The 22,549-nt window shown below is 40.4% G+C and overlaps 1 protein-coding gene across 1 annotated transcript; it reads right to left on the bottom strand.

Annotated features, from left to right (window-relative positions):
• Positions 1-1,991: 1,991 nt before the first annotated feature.
• On the bottom strand, positions 1,992-22,537 carry rorc (RAR-related orphan receptor C). Its single transcript, XM_083988983.1, has 13 exons — positions 22,277-22,537; positions 22,056-22,146; positions 16,905-16,934; positions 7,855-7,940; positions 6,316-6,457; positions 5,849-6,208; positions 5,651-5,752; positions 5,447-5,568; positions 4,860-4,992; positions 4,653-4,760; positions 4,420-4,530; positions 3,923-4,032; positions 1,992-3,794 (listed from the first exon to the last, which is right to left on the bottom strand). Exons 2-13 carry the CDS (start codon positions 22,105-22,107, stop codon positions 3,630-3,632), a joined length of 1,521 nt encoding a protein of 506 aa, XP_083845109.1. The 5' UTR covers positions 22,108-22,146; positions 22,277-22,537; the 3' UTR covers positions 1,992-3,629.
• Between the last annotated feature and the right edge of the window lie 12 nt (positions 22,538-22,549).

Here is a 22,549-nt window from a genome sequence, read left to right as displayed (position 1 = left end):
TCTCCCCACCTGTAAGCCGAGCTGCTAATTATCACCTATTAGCTGAACTGAGCCAATCAGCTGTTCTGTGCTGCAAAACTATGGCTAGACCAATTATAGGCTACTTCAGGAATTTGTCACAGAGGTGATTGTACCAACAGTAAGTAGCAGCAAGACAAAAAATAAATCTATTTCTAACCCAAACAGGGCAATTGCCATTATAATAACCATGAATCCCCATTAATTAGAGCTATTTGACTTTGCCATCATGGTTGTATGAAACGTTTTTGTAGTAACCTTTTTTTCTGTAGCATCAACCAAACCAACAGTCTTCAAATCAGATGTTAACATGGCCTCCAAGTTACTGTTTTTACATACATTTAATGTTATGCACAATGTCACAAATCTTACAGTCCCTCTATAGGCCTTCATCTGACTAGTGCAGATGTACAGTAGTAGTGGATGTCTTTGTATTGTGAGGCTGGTGCAGTGTGAACAGATTGTGAATTATAATTAAATACAATTCAAAACAAGTGGCAGAGCCAGAGATATTCTGTCCCAAGTATGTGTGTTATGATTTAATAAATTGTTGTTATCTCACAGTGAGGTTGAGTCCCGATTTATCAGGATCTCAAATAGTCCAGTCTGAGAAACTGACTGTGACCCCTACACTACCTTCAACCCCCAAAAGAAGCCAGATCAGACAAGAGGCGTCCTCCCTGCTGTAGACTCTCTTTAAGACAAGTAAAGTGGAAGGATTATCCTGCTTTACTTTTATTCCCACAGCTCATTCCCATCATATACAGAAGATCTCAGGATCAGAGTTCTCAGTTGTTGCCGTTGGTTGTTGTTGTGGTGGTGGTGGTGGTGGTGGTGAGAAATGGGAGCCGGAAACTCTACAGAAGTGTTTTCCCTGGTAGAAATTCCCCTGAGAGGTCAGAGAGCAAAGACAAGCAAACAAACCCAAGAATGGGCTGAAATGACTCCCTGTCATACTCATACAGGGAAAAGATCTGCAATTTGTCATGAAAGTATTGAGGCAATTGAATGCAACACTTTTTTTTTTTAAATACTGCAAGGTTATGATCTCATTGAAAACTGTTTTTTTTTTCAGTCAAAATATATGCATGAGTTAAATGTACCAACAGCCAATGTTTCTATCACTTTTTATTTTACAAAGAGTAAAAAATCAGATATAGTTTATTTGTTTTTGTAGATTTTTAAGATTGTGAACGGATAAAGAACACCAGAAAGAAAGAAGCAACAACATGAATGTGGATGCAATTGTTGCTACCAGTGCAATGAGAAAGAACATTCACATTGTTTACACATGTCTTCCCAAACCAAACTGAAATATGAAAGAAAAACTCATTGTAGATGAAAGTTATGTTTTAGAAAGCCACACACAATAGGCATTTTTCCTTTTTTTCTTTTTTTTTAAGCAGCCAGATTTGTAGCTGCAAATGGAAGTACATTTGACATAACATCTTTGTGGCTTTTTTGCATGAGAAAGTCACTTTTTTTTTTTTTTACCAAATGCAACTGACTCATAGACTTTAAATTTGCTTCCTCTTTACTTGTTGAGCAATTGTTTTTGTCTATGACAACCTGACAACACATATATCACGCAGTGTGCTCTACCGTCATCCACAATGACTAATATTTCCTTTGTGTTAAATTCTGCAGTTGCAGCTCTAGTTCGGTGCTGATACTGTCTGGCTGTACAGGACGACTCTGATAAAGGTCCCAAGCCAAAGCACATCAGGCTAGTTTTACTCTAATAACCTCTGGCTGAAGGTCGTTATGCTACTGAGAATGATAAATCATGTTTATCAACTGTCTACTTTGAATAAACTGTGTTTTTTGTACACTAGCATTTTGAATCTCGTTTCTCACATGTCTGTTTCTCTCGGTTTATATTACTGCATGTTCACAAAGAGACAAATAAAGTTATCACATCTGCTTGGTGTCACAGCCTCAGCAGTTTATTAGAAGATTTACATGGACTTATCTTCATTATAATCTCAGCTGCTCTGGGAACAGACAGAACTACATCCGGACATACAGTACTTAATGCTGAAAGCCCCCATACTGCCTTTTGAGTCTTTCTTTGTTCAAAGATATGTAGAGAAAACAAAACAAATGTAAGCTCATCTGTAAAAAGGGGGAAAGTTTGCACACAGCGGAAGAGATATCTACAGTATCTCCACATTTTTAATTGAATATTTTTCCTACATTTAATGCAACGTCTTTTCAAAGCTTGAAAGATATAAAAGCCTGTTTCAAACACAAAAGGAAAAGGATTTTAGAGGTACTGCTGCTTTATAAGACTTATTAGTCAAACTGTGACAACATCAACCTGAGGAGAAACACTTCTCTAGAGACATAAAGATACAAAGAGGCAAGTTGCTGCTTGTTTTTTTTTGGGGTGTATTATGTGTATAGTGTGTCATTCATATAATCAGGCATAACTCCACCATTGGGTTCTGAGTGAGGAGGAGAAAAGGGGCAAATATGATCTATTTCAATTTTTCCACATATATCTATCCTCAAATATCAAACATTACTGAAGTATGGGGGTACAGCCTGTTCTCGACGCTCCTTCAGGTGGTATTAGAGTGAGATCTTGCAAACTTTCTTAGATTACCCCATGTCCACTGTCACTTCTTTAAACCTCTGCTAAATGGCTCGAACATTTATATTACAGAAATGCTGCAGCCATAAACCTCTGGGGCTTAAACACTGGGTATAATAAGCAGGTGGATCTATTTTGTTCAAACTAATGTAGGGCTGTTTCGAACAAGCTCTAACAGGATTGTACATGCGGGGTAAAGATGCAGTCTGGTTATTTATCCAGATTTAGGCGTGAACATTGTATGAATTTTGATGGCACATCGATTACATGTATGGACAGAGGAAGGGGATTGTGTAAAGCTGGTTGTGTTGTGAAACTGGGTCAACATCCAGAACTGTATTGCAAAACTATTGTACATTTCCTGGCTTTTTGGCTGAGCAAGCACATTGCGCGTGACTGCGTTATTCCGTCTTTGCTTTTTTACACAACATGTTGTTTATAATTACATAAATATATACAACTGTCATCTTATATTAAATTTCCCGGTTTTGTAATGTGCAGACAAACTCATTTGGATTTGAATCTGCAGTGTTTCCAAGCTGATTGCATTAACAGACGTCTAAGCCAAATGATTATTATTAGGTATATAAAAGGTAGATTTTGGGTGAAATGTCGCTTCGAGTTTGGCCTCAAAACGCTGTCACTGTACCTGCCTCTTTGAATCTCTCTGTCTTGACAGCACTGTGACACAAAGTAGCTGCAACTGGACAGAGTCACAATAGTGCATCCTGAGACAAAATGAATCCTGTACCCCACTGACAGTGCAGCATCAAATAACAACATAACACATGTTTCCTCAGAATAATCAAAATAGTTTTAAGCTATCAAAATATTGAAATGTATGTTTAACATAAGTTACCAACACAAAGCTCTGCTGGAAGTCATGTAATACTTAACACACTAAGATCACTGAGCTTTTCTCATTTGTCTTCATTATTAGAAAAATAGATTCTGTCAGAAAGTGATTAAAACAATGTATGTCTATGTGTGTGTGTTTGCATATTTTAGTCAATCCTCAGTGAGTGGTCCCTGGCATCAGCTCTGCCTCTGAGGCGAACAGCTCCTTGTAGAGTGGAGGGAAGAGAGAGTGAGCAGTGAGAGGGTAGCGCTGACTGAACCAACGGAGCTTCTCCATGTGAAGGCTGCACAGTGAACGCAACACTGCCATCCTCTGGTACAGCTGCAATGGAGGACACAGACACATTTAGATGGGGCAAAGTAAACACGTCCTGTAGAGAAAAACGGTATTCTTATGACTACGATTGCTTTTGAGCCATTCTTGCCTGTACTCTATACAGGGACACATACCTTGTGCACTAGGTTGTCTTGGTTGTCTCGATGTAAAATGTGTGTTAGTCCTGCCTCCACGCTTCTTTGGACCCGCTGAACCCTGCCTCTGTCTTCCAGGCATGGACGGTCTGCACAGAAGGACAGAAACAAAAGCAAAGAAGTATAAGAAGATGCACTTACTATGTCCACTGTTGTAAACGTTACCATGACTATCAGCCACTAGGTGGGGCAGAGAGGTCGAGAATGACCGAAACCATTAAAACCATGGCTGAAACTATGTTAAAATGACAACTTACTACTTTATGATAATAATATAACAATATTGCACAAAGACAGATGACAGTTTTGTAGTGATGTAATGTCCATGATGCAAAGATCAGATTTAGACAGTAACATCATTAGTTAACCGTGGATGCTGGGTGTAAATGTATGAATAAATATATACATGAAATATGAAAATTAGGACTACACAATCTTTTCTAAGAAATGTGGGCCTCCAGGTGAGCTGATCTTACCTGCGTTGATCAGCACCAGAGCACTGAAGAGAGCGATCTGCTGCTCACTGAGCTTGAGACCGCATATGTCATGAGCAAAATCAAACACTGCTGAGATCAAGTCGCCACATGCTGCAAGAAAAGACACCACAGAGCTCTGATAAACCACCACATTTACATTGTCAACTCATTGCACAAATGGCTTCACATCTGCATTATGTGCATCATGTATGATCGTGTAGAGAAGTCCTCACCCAAAGACTTGAAGACTTCAACTCCTGCAAATTTCCCATCAAAAAAGACAGTGTTGTTCTCTGTGTTGAAGAACCGACTCATCCTGACCAGAACAACTTCCATGGAGCCTGTGTGACCGAAAGAAGGACGAGACAAGAGAGATTCGAAGCCATTTAGATTGAGATGGAAGCTGATGGTTCATTTTTGTAGGTGGCAGGTAACCTCACCTGTCTTGAGAAGCGCGATCTGGTCGTTCTGGCTGAGCATGCGAAAGCCTGGGATGTGTTTTGCGAACTCCACCACGTACTGCACGGCATCGGTCAGTCGAATGGCACAGTGCTGCCACATCTCATCCACTGTCTGAGAGTAGGACAGAGAAAAAAACACGGTGAGTTAACTTTTCAGCGAATATTTTACAACTTAACATCAGCATCATCAACACTGAAACAACCAGACAGAGCTCAAATCCTACACACCTCCACACATGCCTCAGTCTACCACTCTTTCTCCTGATCAAACATATCAAGTTTCCACATCTCATAATTTACCACAGTCAAATATCAAAAGAAATGGCATATATTATACTCTAATGTGCTTTAGTATCGTTAACTTAAAATTGAACATAAACTTTCCGCATGATCAAAGAGGAAGAAACATGAGGAGGAGGAAATGATGAAACAAGTACTTTCAGTTTGATTCATCAAACAAAGAAGTGGCATCTGAAATGACATGTTTTGTTTTGACACTGTCTCAATAAGGTCACACCAATGCAAGACAATGTCTGAGAACCCATAAAGCAGTGTCATTGGTATACTTTGCTCTGGTAGGCCTGGATCTCCTCCCGGCTGAACAGCTTCCATCTGAGAGCCTGCAGCTCCTCCACTCTGTACTGACTGGTCTCTCTGTGGGAACGCACAATGCTGACACACAGCTCATCTGAAAGAAGTCGAGACACTCATTAATATCAAGAACACGGCAAACTTAGGCGCATGTTTGCCAACTGTTGCTGTTTCCACACCTATGTTTCGCAGGGAATGAGGATAGACGCTGTAAGGGTCCTCCAGAGGGTTGTAGGGGTGAATTGACATCAGATCATGAGATGGCTGTCTGGAGTCAAAACCTGGTGTGAAGAGTAGAAACATATCAGGGACAGAAACAGGAGGATAAAGGCAGCTGCAACACAGTAAAGTGTGTTCACACACAAGTGCCTCCTCACCTCTAATATCAAGGTGTCCACCGTTGTTCCCCTTCTCCTGGGATCTCAATGTCGGAGAGACACCGGAGCCTCGGTAGATCATTCCTGACACCTGTGACTCGTTCGGGGAGCACACGACGTACGGATGGACATCAGTGGTGTAGGAGAGGAGCTCAGCCTCACGAGTGAAGGAGTAGGCCGAGGCCATGGGCTGAAGGAGCTGGGGCGAGCGCTCTTGTCGGGCTTTGGTGGGGTAGGACAGCAGAGACTGGGCGTCTCCCTGAAGCTGCTGCTGCTGCTGCTGTTGCTGCTGTCGGTGCCTCTCCACTTCAGCAATCAGAGAGTCCCGCTGACGTTTAGACATCCGTCCAAACTTCACAGCTGAGGAAGTAAAAAAAAAAAAAAAAAGAAGAAGAAGAGGAAGATGCTAAGAATTAAGAACAGAGCGGGTCGGTCTGTGCATCAGTGTGCGTGTGTTTGTGTCGCACCATCTCTGCTCATGCCCTGGGCCAAGCACTTCTGCAGACGGCAGTGTTGGCAACGGTTGCGGCTGGCCCGGTCAATCTTACAGTTGTTCTGCCGGGAGCAGGAGTACGACACGGTGGGCAGCTGGCTGCGCCGGAAAAATCCCTGAGGGGTGATACACTCATGGTTAACAGTCAAAAAGAAACAGGGCCTTTGAGGCTGATATATTGATATTTGTGTTACAAACGTCTGATGATGGTATGTCAGTTATTCAAAATGTGATATGTAGTGAGCATTATGGACATTTTACAGTTGAAAATTAAACCTGACACTTCTAATTGATGAACTAAGATGGCATAAAGTCTCTCTCTGTATTTTCTTGTTACTTATGCGATAGCAAAATAGAAGCTTCAACTGGGAGCAGCAAAGTCCGGTAGCTCTGAGTTTTTGCTCAATCTTTGCTTGATTTTTTTTATGTTTTTGTCCTGTTTTGTCAATTACTGATGGATACATCTGTGGGGAGAGGAGTTTGTCAAGGAGAGGAGCTTTTTTCATTGAAAACGGAGCAGGTCTGGAGGACGCCACCCTGCTCCAGCTGAGATGAAGAGGTGTTTTCGTGGTTGCCGTGCTGCTCGTGCAAAGGTGACAGGCTTGAAAGTGGAAATGTACTGGAGGCCCTTTCTGCCATCAGGGGAAATGTCAACTCTCGAGAGTTGAGTGATGAGCTGGAGATATTGGTGGAGATTCAGAAAGTAGACATTTTTCATATCATCAGTACTTGTGTACGTCCCATCCATGGCAACCGCTGTGACGTTCTCCATGAAGTCGTTGCTAGGATACAGACTAAACATCCTGAGGCACTTTTAATAATATCAGGAGACTTCAGTCATGTTTCCCTGATGGACGCACTGGGGGATGAGGTGGAGAGATGCTGACACTGACGATGGTTGAGGCCATTCTGAACAACTAGGATCAACTTCATATAACACCTCGATGGACCAAAAAACAGCAGTGGTGGACGGCTCCTCTCTCTTCGCTGCAGGACGGAGAGATATTGCAGTGGCAAACACTTTAGACTGAACTTAGCTTTAAAGCCAACCGACTTCACAACAATATTGGCTCCTACAGATGTAGTTGATCCTTTGTACCTTCAGCCATCAGGCTTTTTAATTCTTCTGCAAATGGGAGATGAGCTGCCAGACAAATGAATTTCCCTTTGGGGATTAATAAAGTATTATTTTATCTAATGTTATTTTAGAAACACTTGCCATTGCTTGATAAACTGGTCTCACTCTAATGATTAAAGACATTTTGGGAAAGCTTGTTTGGTTTCTTGCTGGGAAGTAGGTCAACAGAGAGAGAGACACCATGGTCTGTCCATCCTGAGGCTAACCAACATAAACCCACAACAGGTTACAGCAAACGAAATATAGTGTTAGCTTTAGAGAAGCTGATAGCTTTAGGTGTAGCCAGACCTGTTGTATCGCTGTTAAAGTTGTGTGTCTGTGAGTTTGTGTTTGTGAGAGTGTGCACACGCTGTATCTAATGCAGTTGCGTTTCACCTTGCAGCCTTCGCATGTGATGACTCCATAATGCACTCCAGAGGATTTATCACCACAGATCTTGCACGGAATAACTTCAATCTGAGCTGAAGAAAAAAAAACACAGAAAGAGAAGCAGTTAATGTGGCCGTTTTCAAAGCTTCACTCAGTATGAGTTTGCAAGCAAACAACTTTTCAGTTCACAGATACTGGATCATCAGTTTCACAAAACGAACAACCCAAGGCAGGTGACAGGATGATGAGGGTAAACGATTAAAACGTTAACGTGAATTGCAAAGACAAAAGAAATGTAAATGAATCAGTTTTATGAAATGAAACTTTATTTTTACGACATGACTAAAACTGACCAACAAACAGCAAAGATTTGAGAAATACCAGTCTGAACTACTGTAGAATGACACTGCATATTTTTGCCCAAACACATAAAATGAAGAACGATTCCCACAGTCAGACCTGCTGTACTTCCCCTGAAACATCTATCATTTGTTGTGTGACCAGAGTAAACCAAAGGTATTTTCCTCTTAAACACCTCCTGACTTAATGAACAAAAACAACATCAAATACGACGAGGACAGAGTCTTCAGGTAGTGTGGAATATTTGCAAATGGAGCCAGGCGGAGAATATGAAGGTGTCAACCTCAGAGTCCTTTTAAGTGGTTGACTGGCTTCTCTTTCAATCTGACTGTCCCTCTTTCATGTCATCTCTTTCTTTGTGAATCCTTCTCTGTCTCGCTCATAAAGGACACAGCTGCCAGTAATGCACTCTCTCCTTCATCACTGCCAGTAATGGCCATCCCCCTCCCACCCCACCACCCCCCCCCACCCCCCTCCGTGCCCCTGATCTCTGCAAACACCCCTCAGCCTTTTGCCTGGTGGCGATTTTTTTGTCACAATCAAAAGTGATTTGATCCATTAAAGCTGTCAGGCTGTCCTGGTGACGTGTGTGGAAGGTTTTATGGTTTGTCCTCAAAAATATATCCTCTCAAACAAAACTGATGCAGAACCGTGCATCACATGCTGTAAAAATTCACATTATATGACACTGCTACATTAACATTGAATGATGACACACATACAGGAAGCAGAGCGTGCACTATTGCCTTCCTTTTGTTTTCTAACCCTAAATAATCTACAACTTTATCTGTTCCTGTCATCTTCTGTCTTCCTTTTACAAATGCGCTGACAGTGTGAACGTCTTCTGCAAGCCAGGCTTGTGTAAATGCTTATACAGTATACGGTAGTATTTGCGTTTCCGTGCATAACTGTGTCAGATTTATTCACACACACGAGTGTGTGTTAGTGTGTCAGTGTGTGCCCTCTTTATCTACTGCCACAGGGATCACCTGAAGGCTCCCGACGTGACTTCAGCTCCAGTCTGAGGTAAAATAAATACAGATGAAGAAATTACTAAGTGTGTATGACAAAGCAGGATTGATCATCAAATCTGATAAGTTTGCAGCAGCTGCTAATAGACGTGACTGATTAACCTCAAGATAGATAGATAAGGATTAGAGAATTTCACTGATTTTACAGTAATTATATTTGATTTGGTAAAATTGCTCATTGGAAATGTTTTCCTGCAGACGCCTAAATACCATTTTTTTAAATAAAAAAAAGGTTACTGAGCTGCAACGATGGTAGGTGGAGAAAACATCAGTGGTCTCTATTTTTCGCTATTTCAGTTCTGATTGTCAACCTCAAACAACAGGAAATCCACTGTGACCCACAACCTTTCACTGTTCACACACGCACTCGCACACACAAAACGCACACAGCAATCACATGTGCTGCTCCCCCATCAACTGTCCACGTTACCATTTAACTCTGGTGATACTGTTACTCGACTAAATTTAAATGATACACAAAGCAAATTAAATCATTACTTCTTTTGGGAGTCGCACACTGAACCAAATCGATCTGTCTTTGATGGTGATTGAGTATCCAGACACCAGAGGCTGTAGAATGAAATTAACCTGACACCAGATATACACGGAGGAACCTACATTCACGTTTTTTGTCTCTCTGTCTTATCTCCAGCCACAGGCCTAGACCAATCAAACCAAGCATCTCCTTGTGTGTGTTTACACGCATGTGTGTGTGTGTGTGTGTGTGTGTGTGTGTGTGTGTGTGAGAGAGAGAGAGAGAGAGAGAAAGATAGAGATCAACACACTAAAAAAAGAAAACACAACAAACTGCCTACAATTCTTCCATTAGACTGTCCTTCAGTAACCTAAGACTGGGTTTTTATATCTTGCACACAATATGGCTAAATACCAGCTAAGACGTGCTTTGAATTAAACATTTCACTTTTTCACTCCTCACATAGCAGAAGTGCTTCACAGTTCAACATGACCCAATTAAAAAGTTTTGTGGTGAAATATATTTATTTTTTACTGTAAATCTGCATCTCTATGGTTTCTCATGTGAGGTAAGTGTTCTATAACAATTATCATAGCTGCTTAAAGGTGTACAGAAAAGAAAATTGAATTTAAGCCCACTCTGGGTCATAAAATTAGTGTAATAACTCATCTATCAGACGATGTAGGCCAAACTTTGTGCAAAATTCTATTTTTGAGTAAATCCGGGATGAAAGTGTGTATTTTTTTTTCCGCATTGGATAATGCAGGCGCACGGATTATACGTCAGCCTGTACACGATTCACCAGCCACTGATATTGGACACACACACACGGAGCTCGGTCTCGCCCCAAACTTTGAATATCCCGCCCGCTCGATAACGACCAATCAAATTCGTTTTCCTTACCCGGGTAAACTCGTGTTGCAGCTCGTGACAACTCGGCGCGACAAACAGGACAAAAACGGCCATTTCTGTACACCTTTAAGCATATAATTCTTAGTAAGAACACTGTTTACTTTAGTTGCAATATGCCACAATTTGCAATAACGCCACCTAGTCAATCGGCCCTGAGAACTGTTTAAATTATACGCAACGTCTCTCTACATGTCTCTTCCTCACTCACGTTTGAGATAAACGTTACCTAGCCCCCCCACAACCTGTGCGACAAGATGCTAAATGCCACTTGTGATGTTTTTGATCATGGCATTCAACTAAATACCTGAAAACTATATTGGGTTATAAGAACATGTTCTGCAGTGGTTCACAACATATTTTTAGTGGACTTATTTCAAACTACTGGCACCTTCACATCTGAAGAAGTCAATATTTTTATGTGGGGTTCCACAAAGTTCAGTTTCTGATCCACCGTTATTAAATCTATACATGTTTGCTATTGGTATCATCAGATTTTTCACGACTTCCCAAAAAGACACGAAGTGGGCTTTAGGTCATTAAAAGTATTGCAGCCAGAGTGGTAACTGGGACTGAGAAACTACAACACAGCTGTGTGAAAATACCTCATTGGTCTCTACAGTACAGAACTGACTTTCAAGTACTTGTTTACAAGACCTCTGATGATACGGCCTCTCCCTATATGCTCACCGGCTACAACCTAGTACTTCCTATGTGCACTTGCAACTGTGTCTTCTTTTAAAAGCTGCCTTTTTCTTTGTGTGTGTGTGTGTGTGTGTGTGTGTGTGTGTGTGTGTGTGTGTGTGTGTGTGTGTGTGTGTGTGTGTGTGTGTGTAATCTATATATCTCCTTTTTACCTCATTCTTTTGAAATGTTTCTTGTATTTTACGGAAAAGCACACATACGTAAAATGTGCTATATAAAGAAAATGACTTGATCGAACCATCCAATCGTAAATTCACCACACACAGCTGTACTAACGTATTTAGTGTATACTTAAGTGAGATTTGTTTTTCAATCAATATTCATTTTTAATTATAAAATTAATGCATTATGTGCAGCACGATGTAAAACGACCCGACGTTTGAGTATAGTTTGCGCAGTGATGGAAATATTCTGGCATGTCAAAATAGTGCCACCTCCCACGCTTCCGAGTACAAAGTTTACCAAGACGCTCCTTCACAGAGATGGTCTCATTCACACCCTTCAATCAGTATTTTGTGTCATTAATGATTTTCACACTCCCACAGTACATTTCAGTCAGGGTCATTGTAAAAAAACAAAGAGAAATCATGTAACAATTACAGGTTTCTCTCGAGTGGAGCATCTTCCGAGTTTTCGACGTTTGGTGACTCTGAATCTGACCTCTAACCTTCCAAATACAATAAATCAAACAAGCCTTAAATATACACAAACATTTAGGAGTGGGAAATAAAATGAAACGTAGGCCTATTGCAAAATACCAGACACTGAGAAAATGAAAGAAACAAGAAGAGAAAAAAAAACCAAAGAGTTCAACCTAGAAAGAGGTTATCTCAGTACTTTCACCACTTTTGCGTGAAATTGATTGCGTATGTGCGCTTGTGTGTGTGTGTGTGTGTGTGTGTGTGTGTGTGTGTGTGTGTGTGTGTGTGTGTGTGTGTGTGTGTATGTGTGTCTATGTGGAACATCTGGGGGTCGATGGTACAGACTGCCACTCAACTCATTCAGTCTCTGCCTCGTCAGCAGTCTGTTCTTTGCACTGTAAACGGACAAAAAACCTCAACTTTCCTCTGACGGAAGCTTACCTTTGGTGCACACGCAAGAGTGCAGACAAAGCTTGTATACACGTAGGCACATACAAACACACTAAAAAACTGTTTTTATTGCTTAACAAATAGACTGTAAATCAGTCACAAATTGTCGTATAAAGCGTTGTTAGACCGCTATATTTTAGTTACAACATTACTAGTTGAAAGTTTATTTTTCCGAATTCATGTGAAGTGATAAAAACATTCAGACAATAATGTTTCTAATTATAATTCATAGTAGATTTTCTTTTTTAATTCATGTTGCAATATTCTTTCATGTACATTTTTCTTTAATTTCAGTTAAATATATTGCAGAGGCAAGTTGTTTAAAATATTCCAAACACTTTAATTTAAAAGAAGATGCATCACGATAACGCTGTATTTTCTGCTGTATCAAAATTCAATATTATGCATTATGATATACAATATGTAGATTTTGCGATTCCATTTGAAAAAATGGTTAATGAGAAAGGTAAATATCATATGACGTATAAAATCAAATCCAACTTTTCCGTCATTTCTCCTGCCGCAAAGCAGAACATCGTTTCTAATGGCTCTAAAACTGACCCACTGAAATAATAATTAAACTTGCTTATCAGATTATAATTTCCTTTGCAAGATGCCACAAGTTAGGTCTGAAGCCCAAACCAGAAAAAGAAATAAAGAAGAGACTCATATAGTATCTATCATCAAGCAAAAGTACTTGTTGATAATTACAGAGCAAGGTTTTTTAATATCAACCCATTTTTCTGTACTGAATATAAGACATATTTGTGGACTGACTACAGGTCTGCAGGCGTGAAGGGACTTTATGTTCGTGAATCAGCCTGTGTTGGTTGTGACACGTACTTGTGAACTCCTTACCAAGTTTCTTTCAATGGGCTATGTGAAAATAACAAAATGAGAAAATTTTACCCACAGCACCTTGTCTGAGAAAAAGACAAATTACCAAAGCAGAACTGAACTAATTAGCATCAGATTTATCATATTGGACTTTGAAGTGTAGAATGAATTTGGGGGTGTTTGAAAGAGGTAGTGTTTTGACAGTGGCAAAGGGGATGAATCAGCTCAGCAGTTGTATTTCTTTTACCATATTTTGGGAGGGAATGTGTCACCTGCGATTTTGATCTTTGCTTTGATGTGAAGCCAACCGCTACTGCTGCTTTGGAAGTGCTGTGTGCAGGGTTCTGCACCCAAAGGAACAAGGAAATCCTTTCTGATAAAGAAACTCTATAAGAATCTACATAGGAATCCCCCGAACGCAACAACAACTGTGACGGTACTAAGTCCACTGAGAGTGTGTACTGCTAGAAGATTAGATAATTAATTGTTTACCGGCTGAGACAAAAGAACAACAACAAGACTAAAAATATAAAGTCATATATTGCAGCGGGAGCAATCCTTCTCTTCCTGCACACAGCTGCAGGACTGAGACGAGTTACATCTACGCGCCATCAAACAAGCAGCTGCAGATCTGTGTGTATATTTTAGTGTGTGTGTGTGTGTTCACGTTGCAGCTGAAAAACTGTCTAGTGTGTTGCGCAGACCATATTCATTATTTCTCATTATTTACCTCTTGTCCTCTGTGTGCTTTTATTCTATTAATTTTGAATATTTGTGCACATGAAATAGAATGTATTGCCATTTTTATGATCACAGTTTCACAGTATTTACCATGTCCTCTGAATCCTGTCTGCTGCATGCGTGTGGAGTATGGAGTCAGTCCATTAAATCTAATGCACTGCAGTTGTGAAGCATCCTGTTTTTACATGGGTTAGAATTCAGTGGAAGTGTTTGCAAAAAGTTTTTCAAATGTCATTTTATAATCTGGTCCCTTGGGTTTTCAGTGGTTTCACTTTGTCAGTTGAGATCACTGACAATAGAAGCATGACAGCACTAAACAAAAACCAATGCGAATCAACTCAAAATATGAGAAATCTGTTTGAATGAGTACAACTTTTTATACAACTCACTGCACCACAATTCTCGCCCGTTAAAATCAGCTCAGTTTCTTACCTTAGTTGCACTGTATATGTGGGAGTGAGAGGGGGGAGAAATATCCGAGACATGATTCAAATCTTTAATCCATCAAAGGGAGCTCAGAATTGAGTCATGTTACCAAACCATACAAGTGAAACACACGTATTGATGTGAACGTACCCGACAGTCAGCCAATCGAGAACTCTGAAGAGACACAATTAAGTTTCAAAACAAAGATCATCCGTCTGAATTTGTCGTGTCTGGGTACGGGATTTCTCACAGATGTAAGTGCAAATATTAAGTAAAACATATAATTTTGAAATGTTTTGGACTCGGGAAGAAATTATGAATTCTAAGCCACTTTGAACTTTCACTGTAAAAGCCGATGGTATCAAAAAAGAAAAGTGGGAACCTGAGTGAAGCGCGTAACCACATCATGTGATAAAGCTGAAATAGCTGATGCCGTCGGTGCCTAAACCCGTCTGCGTGAATTCATATTATTTTGGAGTTTTGACAAAAACATTAAAGAACCTTGATGTGCCATCATTACAAGGAATTATCACTATTACATGTGTTATTATTATTATGACAATCGTTCACTATAAAATCTGGATATTATGGCGAAAAACTACGACCACAAACTTGATCAAATTGATAAAATATCCTGCACTGCCCACACACAAACATACACACAAACACACACTCATACACAGCAACCAAAGAACTTCATCCCTACCTCGCATCATCACCACTCCTCCACTTGTCTCAGATGTTTGTCCCACTTTCACAAACTCACTTTTCCTCTCACTTTGTCTATCAATGTTCTTCCTTTTCACACTCTCTCTCTTTTGCACCACCTATTCGTTCAGCCGTTCTTCTGCCTTTTTTTTTTCTTCGTCGTCCTTAGGCAAGGCTGGCTGGGTGCTCACTGCAGCTTCACCACACATATTCAGACTTTTGAGTGTCAGTCACCGCCTCACCTTCCTTGTTAGCATGTGTGCGCGTGACAGTGTATGTGTGTGTGAGCGAGAGAGAGAGAGAGAGAGAGAGAGAGAGAGAGAGAGAGAGACAGATAGACACACAGACAGACAAAGGAAAGGGGGGACTGTCCCCTAGCTCTGCTTTTTTCTCAAGGTACTTTTCCTTATCCCTTTGTTGTTATCCTCCACCCCCTCACTTTGGTCAACACGTCAAAAAATTTAGCTATACATCGACTGGCACCTTTAAGATGCCCTGAGAATTTATATCAAACGTTTTGCAACAGGAGCAACTGAGGAAGCAGAAAAAGAAGTATGTTATAGAAACATTTCAGTCGAGTAAGATAATTTTATTCGTCGAGCGTCATGTGAATTTTATAGCGTTTTATGTGAGATTTTTTAATGTGAGTGTTTATGTTGGTGTTTGTATGTCTGACTGTTTTGGAGCCCAAACTAATGACAATTTTCTATCCTTGCAATAGACAATAAAGTTTTTTGAATTGAACTGAATTCATTCTCAAACTCAATTCATCCTGCTGATGGTTGGGGTGCAAATGAATGTTTCTTTGCACTGACTTTAAAAACTACACACGAGTTAGTCAAATAATTGTTCATTTCTTCTTGCAACAACTTCACCTGCAGTGATGGAAGACGTAGTTTGGTCTTTCTACCACATTGATTGTATATGACAGATAAATGTTGTGGAAGTTTTGCCTCTGAATTGAAGTGAAGAAGAATAAATCAGAAAATGGAAACTCTAAAATGAGCAGAAATGGATCAGAACTCTTCTCATGTACTGTACTCGAGTTAATTTACTTCATCAGGATCTATCGCGGCTTTCCCCGGCTCTATCTCATCTCTCTGTGACTGATCCACCGAACGACACAACCACCATGGATCTCTATCTCTATAGATATCTGGCTTTAGACACACGTTCACTCACTCATCAGCAATGATTGATAAATTTGTTATTATTGACACCCAGTTTGTTTATAACCACCACACCACCTAACATGAAGGTTGGTGGTGCGTTTCACACAGTATCTTCACACTTGATAACATACCCAGGTGTGCTAAAGTTGTGGCAGAAAGTGTTAAACCAAAAAGTTAAAAAAAGACAAGATGTTATCGCTGTCATCTGCTTTCAGATGCCAAAGTGGCAAAACCATAGTGTGTGTGTGTGTGTGTGTGTGGCGGGCAGCACAGGTGCGACACACACACACACACACACTGTGCTGCTAATGGCCCAACTCCAGCTATACCACACAGTGTGCATATGTGTGTGTGTGTGTGTGTGTGTGTGTGTGTGTGTGTGTGTGTGTGTGTGTGTGTGTGTGTGTGTGTGTGTGTGTGTGTGTGTGTGTGTGTGTGTGGCTCTACAGGTGCAGTGTTGTATGTTCACTAACTATGAAGTTAACCACAATGCATGCACAAATATCTAGCACAAACACAAGCAATGCCAATGCCACATGCAGACACACATGCACACACACATGCTAACCTAACAGATACAGTGTTTTTATAGAGAACTCACTCAGATGAGTCTTCTTGGACACAGCTCCTCCTAAGGGAAACAAAAAGATGCAGGTAGTCAATTAAAGATAAACAACAATTACTGGAAATCTGTCCTACAAGCTCTGATAAAACCCAAATGAAAAGAACCATTACTTGCAATATGCTGTGTTTTTTAAGCGCGCGTTTTCGCGAAGGCTGAACTCTGTTTAAGAGACTGAACCCAGGACTAAACAACATTACCAAACAACTGCTTCATCAGCTTTTGACCATGATTCAAAACATGCCAGGGTTGGAACTAAGTACATTTGCTCAAGTGCGGTACTCTAATACAAATTTTAAACCTTTTTACTTAAGTTGACTATTTTGCTTTTCTGTTATTTCATACTTCTGCTGCAATTCTGAAAGAAATATTGTAAACTTTCCCCTTTTACATTTATCTGACAGCTGGGGTTACAGTTTAAAAACTGACCAAAATAGCATCACTTTGACCAACTCCAACAAAGTTTACAAGTTTCAAGTTTATTTATTTAGAAATGGGACAAAACATATTAATGAACATTTTAAAAGAAAAATGTAAATATGAAAAGAAATTGTAGCCGTACGGCTAATTTCCATCTCCTGTCCCATGGGCAGGTAGGTGTAAAGGAGACGAGAAGGGATGAACTGCTTACATTATAATGGAGTGCTTACAGTTAAAGGGACAACGAGGAGTTTTGGAAAGCAAAGTGTTCTCATACTACATTTACCATGAGCCTCCGCGCGCACTGTGAAATTCTTGGACTGGCGCAAGACGGACGTCTTGCCAAGAATGTTTTCATTCATCAAGAATTAAAGTCAGAGGTTCGAAGACGATCACATACCGTCGTAGTTCCGACCATAAACGGCGATTTGTCGGCGTTATTCTCATGACTCGCCGGGCAGCGTCCGTGAAACCGAAAACGGAGCCATTAACAAGTGTGGGTAGCGTAGATTCATCCACATTAATGTGAAACTTTTTTATAACCAAATAGAAACTCCTCGTTGTCCCTTTAAATACAGTTTCTTGCTCATAATTGTGCTACTTTGAACACAGGACATTTTACTTGTTACTGCATAGTTCCATGTTGGTCCTTTTACCTCAATAATCTGAATACTTATTCCATCACTGAAACCTCCATAGGGTCAGTACATAAAGCGCAATGTACATGCAATATAAAAAAAATGTGCAATTGAGCAGGCTCTGACTTAAACTGATGCTAATACTCATTCAGCTATTACAAATTACAAATCAATAGCGGTTTGGTCCAGGCCTTGCAGAGCACAGTAGCTTTTTTTTTGGTAACTGTTGATGAACACGTGTACTTGGATTGTGGACAGATAAAAAGCATTGATGGGTTAAAATAGAGGATTTTCATTTACAGTGGTGTCTGTCTATGTTATGTTTGTGAGTGTCTTTGGCACATGTACACACACACCAACATACACACATACACGCAGCAGATGAAGGCAAAGGAAGGTGGGTGTCTGTGAAGCTGTGAAGCAATAGGTCCTCCTTTTTTGTCTGCCTGTTTGACCGCAATTGTGAGAAAGTCTGAATTGCTGTGAACGCGAGTGAGTGTGTGGACGGTCGGTTCTGAACCAACGGAGGTTATTTCTGGAGTTCTGTATCTGTGTGGGTGTGTGTGTGTCTGTGTGAGTGTGTGTGTGTGAGACAGAGAGGGTTGAAGGCAGGGGAGATAAGTATCAGTGAAAGACGTAGCGCTAGCCGGTCTTTGTCTGGCGCCTGATCAGGCCCTCTGTGGTTTCCACTGTTTTCCTCCCCTCATCAAATCAGTTTTGCTTCATAAGCAAAAAGCATGGAATGAAAGCAGAGCAGTACACGCACACACACACGGAAAATGCAGAGAAATTTCAACACTAACTGAGCAAACCTCATAAGGTGCTTGCCAAATAAAGGTAAAAACGTGTACGTTTCAATCAGATAGAGTCTATCTGATTGACAATGCGTCTATCTGATAGACGCATTATCTCCAATCTGAGAGCTGCGGATTTGTTTTTACATATTTACCAAGGTTAAAATATTCCAAAACTACATAAATATTGCATTAATATGGTCCAAGCAAGACCCGTTTTGATGTTTGTTCTTATTCAAACAGAGTTGTTTTAATCTGAAAACCAAATCACTGTAATTAAATCTACAAAATTAAAGCCATTGAGTCACACACAGAGATGAGTCAGGTGAAAGTCACCAACAACACACACCAGGTGAATGTCTTTCATTTTAAAAACGTAAATGTGATCTCGGAACAGTTGTGGACGATGGATAATGGTGGAAAAAGGACCTGATGAACCATCTACCTCTGTACAAGGTAAATGTACACATTTAGCAAAAGGCAAACTAGGCCTTACGTCCAACACACACTACACATGCCTACCGCTGAGTACAAGAGCCTGATAAGTACAGCGGCACAAACATCACCACCACTCATCAGTCAAAATCTCACTTGCGTCTCTACACTCTGACATCTAAGCTGAGTGCTGAAGTGACAGTTGCTACATTACATAACAACACTGAAGACCCTGAGCCCAGAGAGTAGGCTGGCAACTTTGCCTGAATATAAAACACAAACGCATCCAATACAGACCACATAAAAAAAATAGTGCAAATACATTAAACTACTTCTGTCCAAAGTAGAAAAAAATGTGAGTAAGTAACATCAATAACAAACAAATAAAACCATTTAGTTGAAACCTAACTTGATAAAACAGGATTGGATGATGGTTAGGGTAAGTGAGGTTGTCAACCTGTAAGGGCACTTCCTCAATACTAATGAAACATATAAAAACAAATTTAATTTTAAAATGAATATGAGTGAATATTTCAATTGCCGTGAAAACAGTGTCAGAATCTAAACATGAATAAAATGCTCTCTATTTTCACTTAAATGAAGCAATTAAGTAAAATAAAAAAGGAAATCTGGACAATCAAGGCGAAACAAAATAAAATAAAATTTCACTGTTTCAAGGATATATATTTTTTAAATCTGTAAGCTTTCTTGTTACAGAAAAAACAAACTGCTCATACTTTTACAAGTGATCTTAAAGGGTTTAAAAATATTAGAAAGGCCAAAATCATGGTCTCATAAAAATAAAATCATACTTATCTGTATTAAGTTGCAAGACATAAGCAGGCAGACCATGAGATATACATACAATAGAAACAAATATATGTATTTGAAATTTGAGCACATTAACATACACAAGATGATCGGACCCACAATATATCCCTGTGGGACACCAGCCAGTTGGTATCCAATAATAAATCGGAGCAGAGATTTACTCCACAGGGGGAAGAGCAATGAGGAACAATGAGGTACTAGACACGCAAACCTTGTGCTCAAGAAAAATGAGAAGACACCCACATCAGCCACTAAAACCAAGACACTCATTACCTTCAGATGAGCCATCTCAGCAGTGTGAGAAACAGCACAACCACACTGAAACTTCACTTCAAACAGATTAAAACACCATTACAGCATTACAGCTGCTGTTGTTGTTCTCACAGAATCCTTTAACCTTTGTTTTCATATTTTATTTCATCTTTAAAAAAGCCTGTGTTGTAATTTGTGTATTACGTGGTTCCAGCTCCACCAGTAGAGTGCAACATTTTCAATTCATTTAACAATTAATTTTCGCCACTGTAACATTTTTGCCTTAATTTGTGGGACAGCGGAGATAGATGGGTAAGGCAGGGGAGAAAGAGGGGGCAGGTCAGATTCAAACCTGGGCCTCTGCAGCAGGGACTCTTGGTCTTTCTTGCAGGGACTTTTGCCCCCTTCACAAGAATTTCTAATGTAATGCTGTGGGTTTCAGCAACATGTGGCTACGTAGCTTGAGTTTCACTGAACCAAGGTGGGAAAGTGAGGTTTAAGTTAACAGAAACTGTGGTAAAAAAGAAAAAAAAAGAAAAAGAAAAAAAAGTTGTCTATTTTTACCTGCAGTGCAACTACATACTGTACTCTACTCTGTCTTTCTCTCTTGATTATATTCTACTGTAAGCTTTCCAGAAAATATACAGTAATGAGTCTTTTCACTCTTGCCCTCTGTTTCAAATTGTGTCTTTGTAATTGTGCTCTTAAATCACTCTAGACAAAACACATCGTTTTAAATAAAATATGAAAATTGAGGTAGAATGTAATTACTTACATTACCTTTGGTTTTCTTTACTTTCTAATCTAACTTTCAATGAACAGTTTAAACCTTCTCAACAGAAACAGTCAAAGGTTACAGGAAATTGTTTGTGGATAAATGTTATACTCTTGAGGTTTTTTTTCTCAAAAATCATCAAAGTAAAACAGAAACTGCATGCTTCTGTGTCATTGATATTGATGAATTCTTTTATCTGTGTTTGTCGACCCTTGACTGCTGTGTCTTTAAGTCTGTGACATGTGTTGCCTTTCAAAGCTACTCTCATGCTCTTTTAAATTGCCCCCCAATGCAATGTTTAAAAATATATCAAATATTGTTCCACCTATGCAAAAAAGAAAAAAGAAAAAAAAAAAAAGAACACCTGCACTTCAAGTTCATCAAGCAAGATGCAGTTGCCCATATGGTCGTACTTGTTGCAGGAGTAACTCTAGAAAATTGTGCCTCTGTGCTATGAGACTAGTAGGAAAGGTGTGCAGTGGGTCTCCGTGGCACAGGGACAAGGTGTCTTATCTCCAGTGACTGCCAATGGTTTGATTTTAGCCCGGGAGAGGCTCTGAATAGAAAAGCATTGACCAAAAACAGAAGCAAAAATAACACCTAATCCCCAAGGATTACTACGGCTTACTGCCATTCTTACCCACTCACAGCACCTTAATAACCACACCCCAATGAAAAGGATGAGTAGGGTTAATGGGGTAAGGATGAGAGTGGAGGGAAAGAAGATAATAGTGAGTGCAGTGACTTGGGGATACAGAAACAGGAGACTGGTGCAGGGAATTGGTGAGCAAAAGTGAGATAGAGAGGGGGCAGAGGATGGCATGCTGGGAGATCAGTGCAAGGTTTACTTGGTGCACGGACATGAAATAACACAACCAGAGCAAACAAGTTATTTGTTGACCATGTTATCTGCAGAGGCATGCGAGTTTAAATGGCCCTACACATGTAATCTGCAGAGTACAACCTCAGTGATGGATCCTCTTACCTCTTTTGATGGGGGTGTCAACGGGGGGCACGTCGAGCTCTTCATAGTCCATAACTCTCCTGTCAAAACACTGGGTGGCCCTACACACTCACTTCTCACACACAGACACACACACACACACAAATACACACAAACGATTTGTTATGAACTCCACCTGCCGCCATTGGACAGAAGATGCATGCACTAATGTTATCAACAGTGGCGCTCCTGCAGGATACTACCTGTTGGTTGCTCTAGCGCCCGGGCCGGCGCAGGCATTTGAAAACATGCACAGCCATCCCGCCTCCTTCCTTCCCGTCCTTTACAGCCGGTCCCAAAAGTCGGCTGTCATCCTCTTTACCCTCTCTCTCTGTCCACCTTCCTTGGTTCAGCAGTCCACCTCCTCCGTGCCTGTGTGAATGTTTTGAAATAATTTAATTCCCCCTTGAGGTTAAAGCAGCAGAGTGGAGCGAGTGCAGCTGGACCGGCCTGGCCGTGCACAAGCCGCGCTCCCC

The sequence above is a fragment of the Trachurus trachurus genome (genome assembly GCF_905171665.1).
Source record: "Trachurus trachurus genome assembly, chromosome: 16".
In the NCBI taxonomy this organism is placed as follows: domain Eukaryota; kingdom Metazoa; phylum Chordata; class Actinopteri; order Carangiformes; family Carangidae; genus Trachurus; species Trachurus trachurus.
Note: the sequence above shows the minus strand (reverse complement) of the source record. Positions and strands in the feature narration are given on the sequence as shown.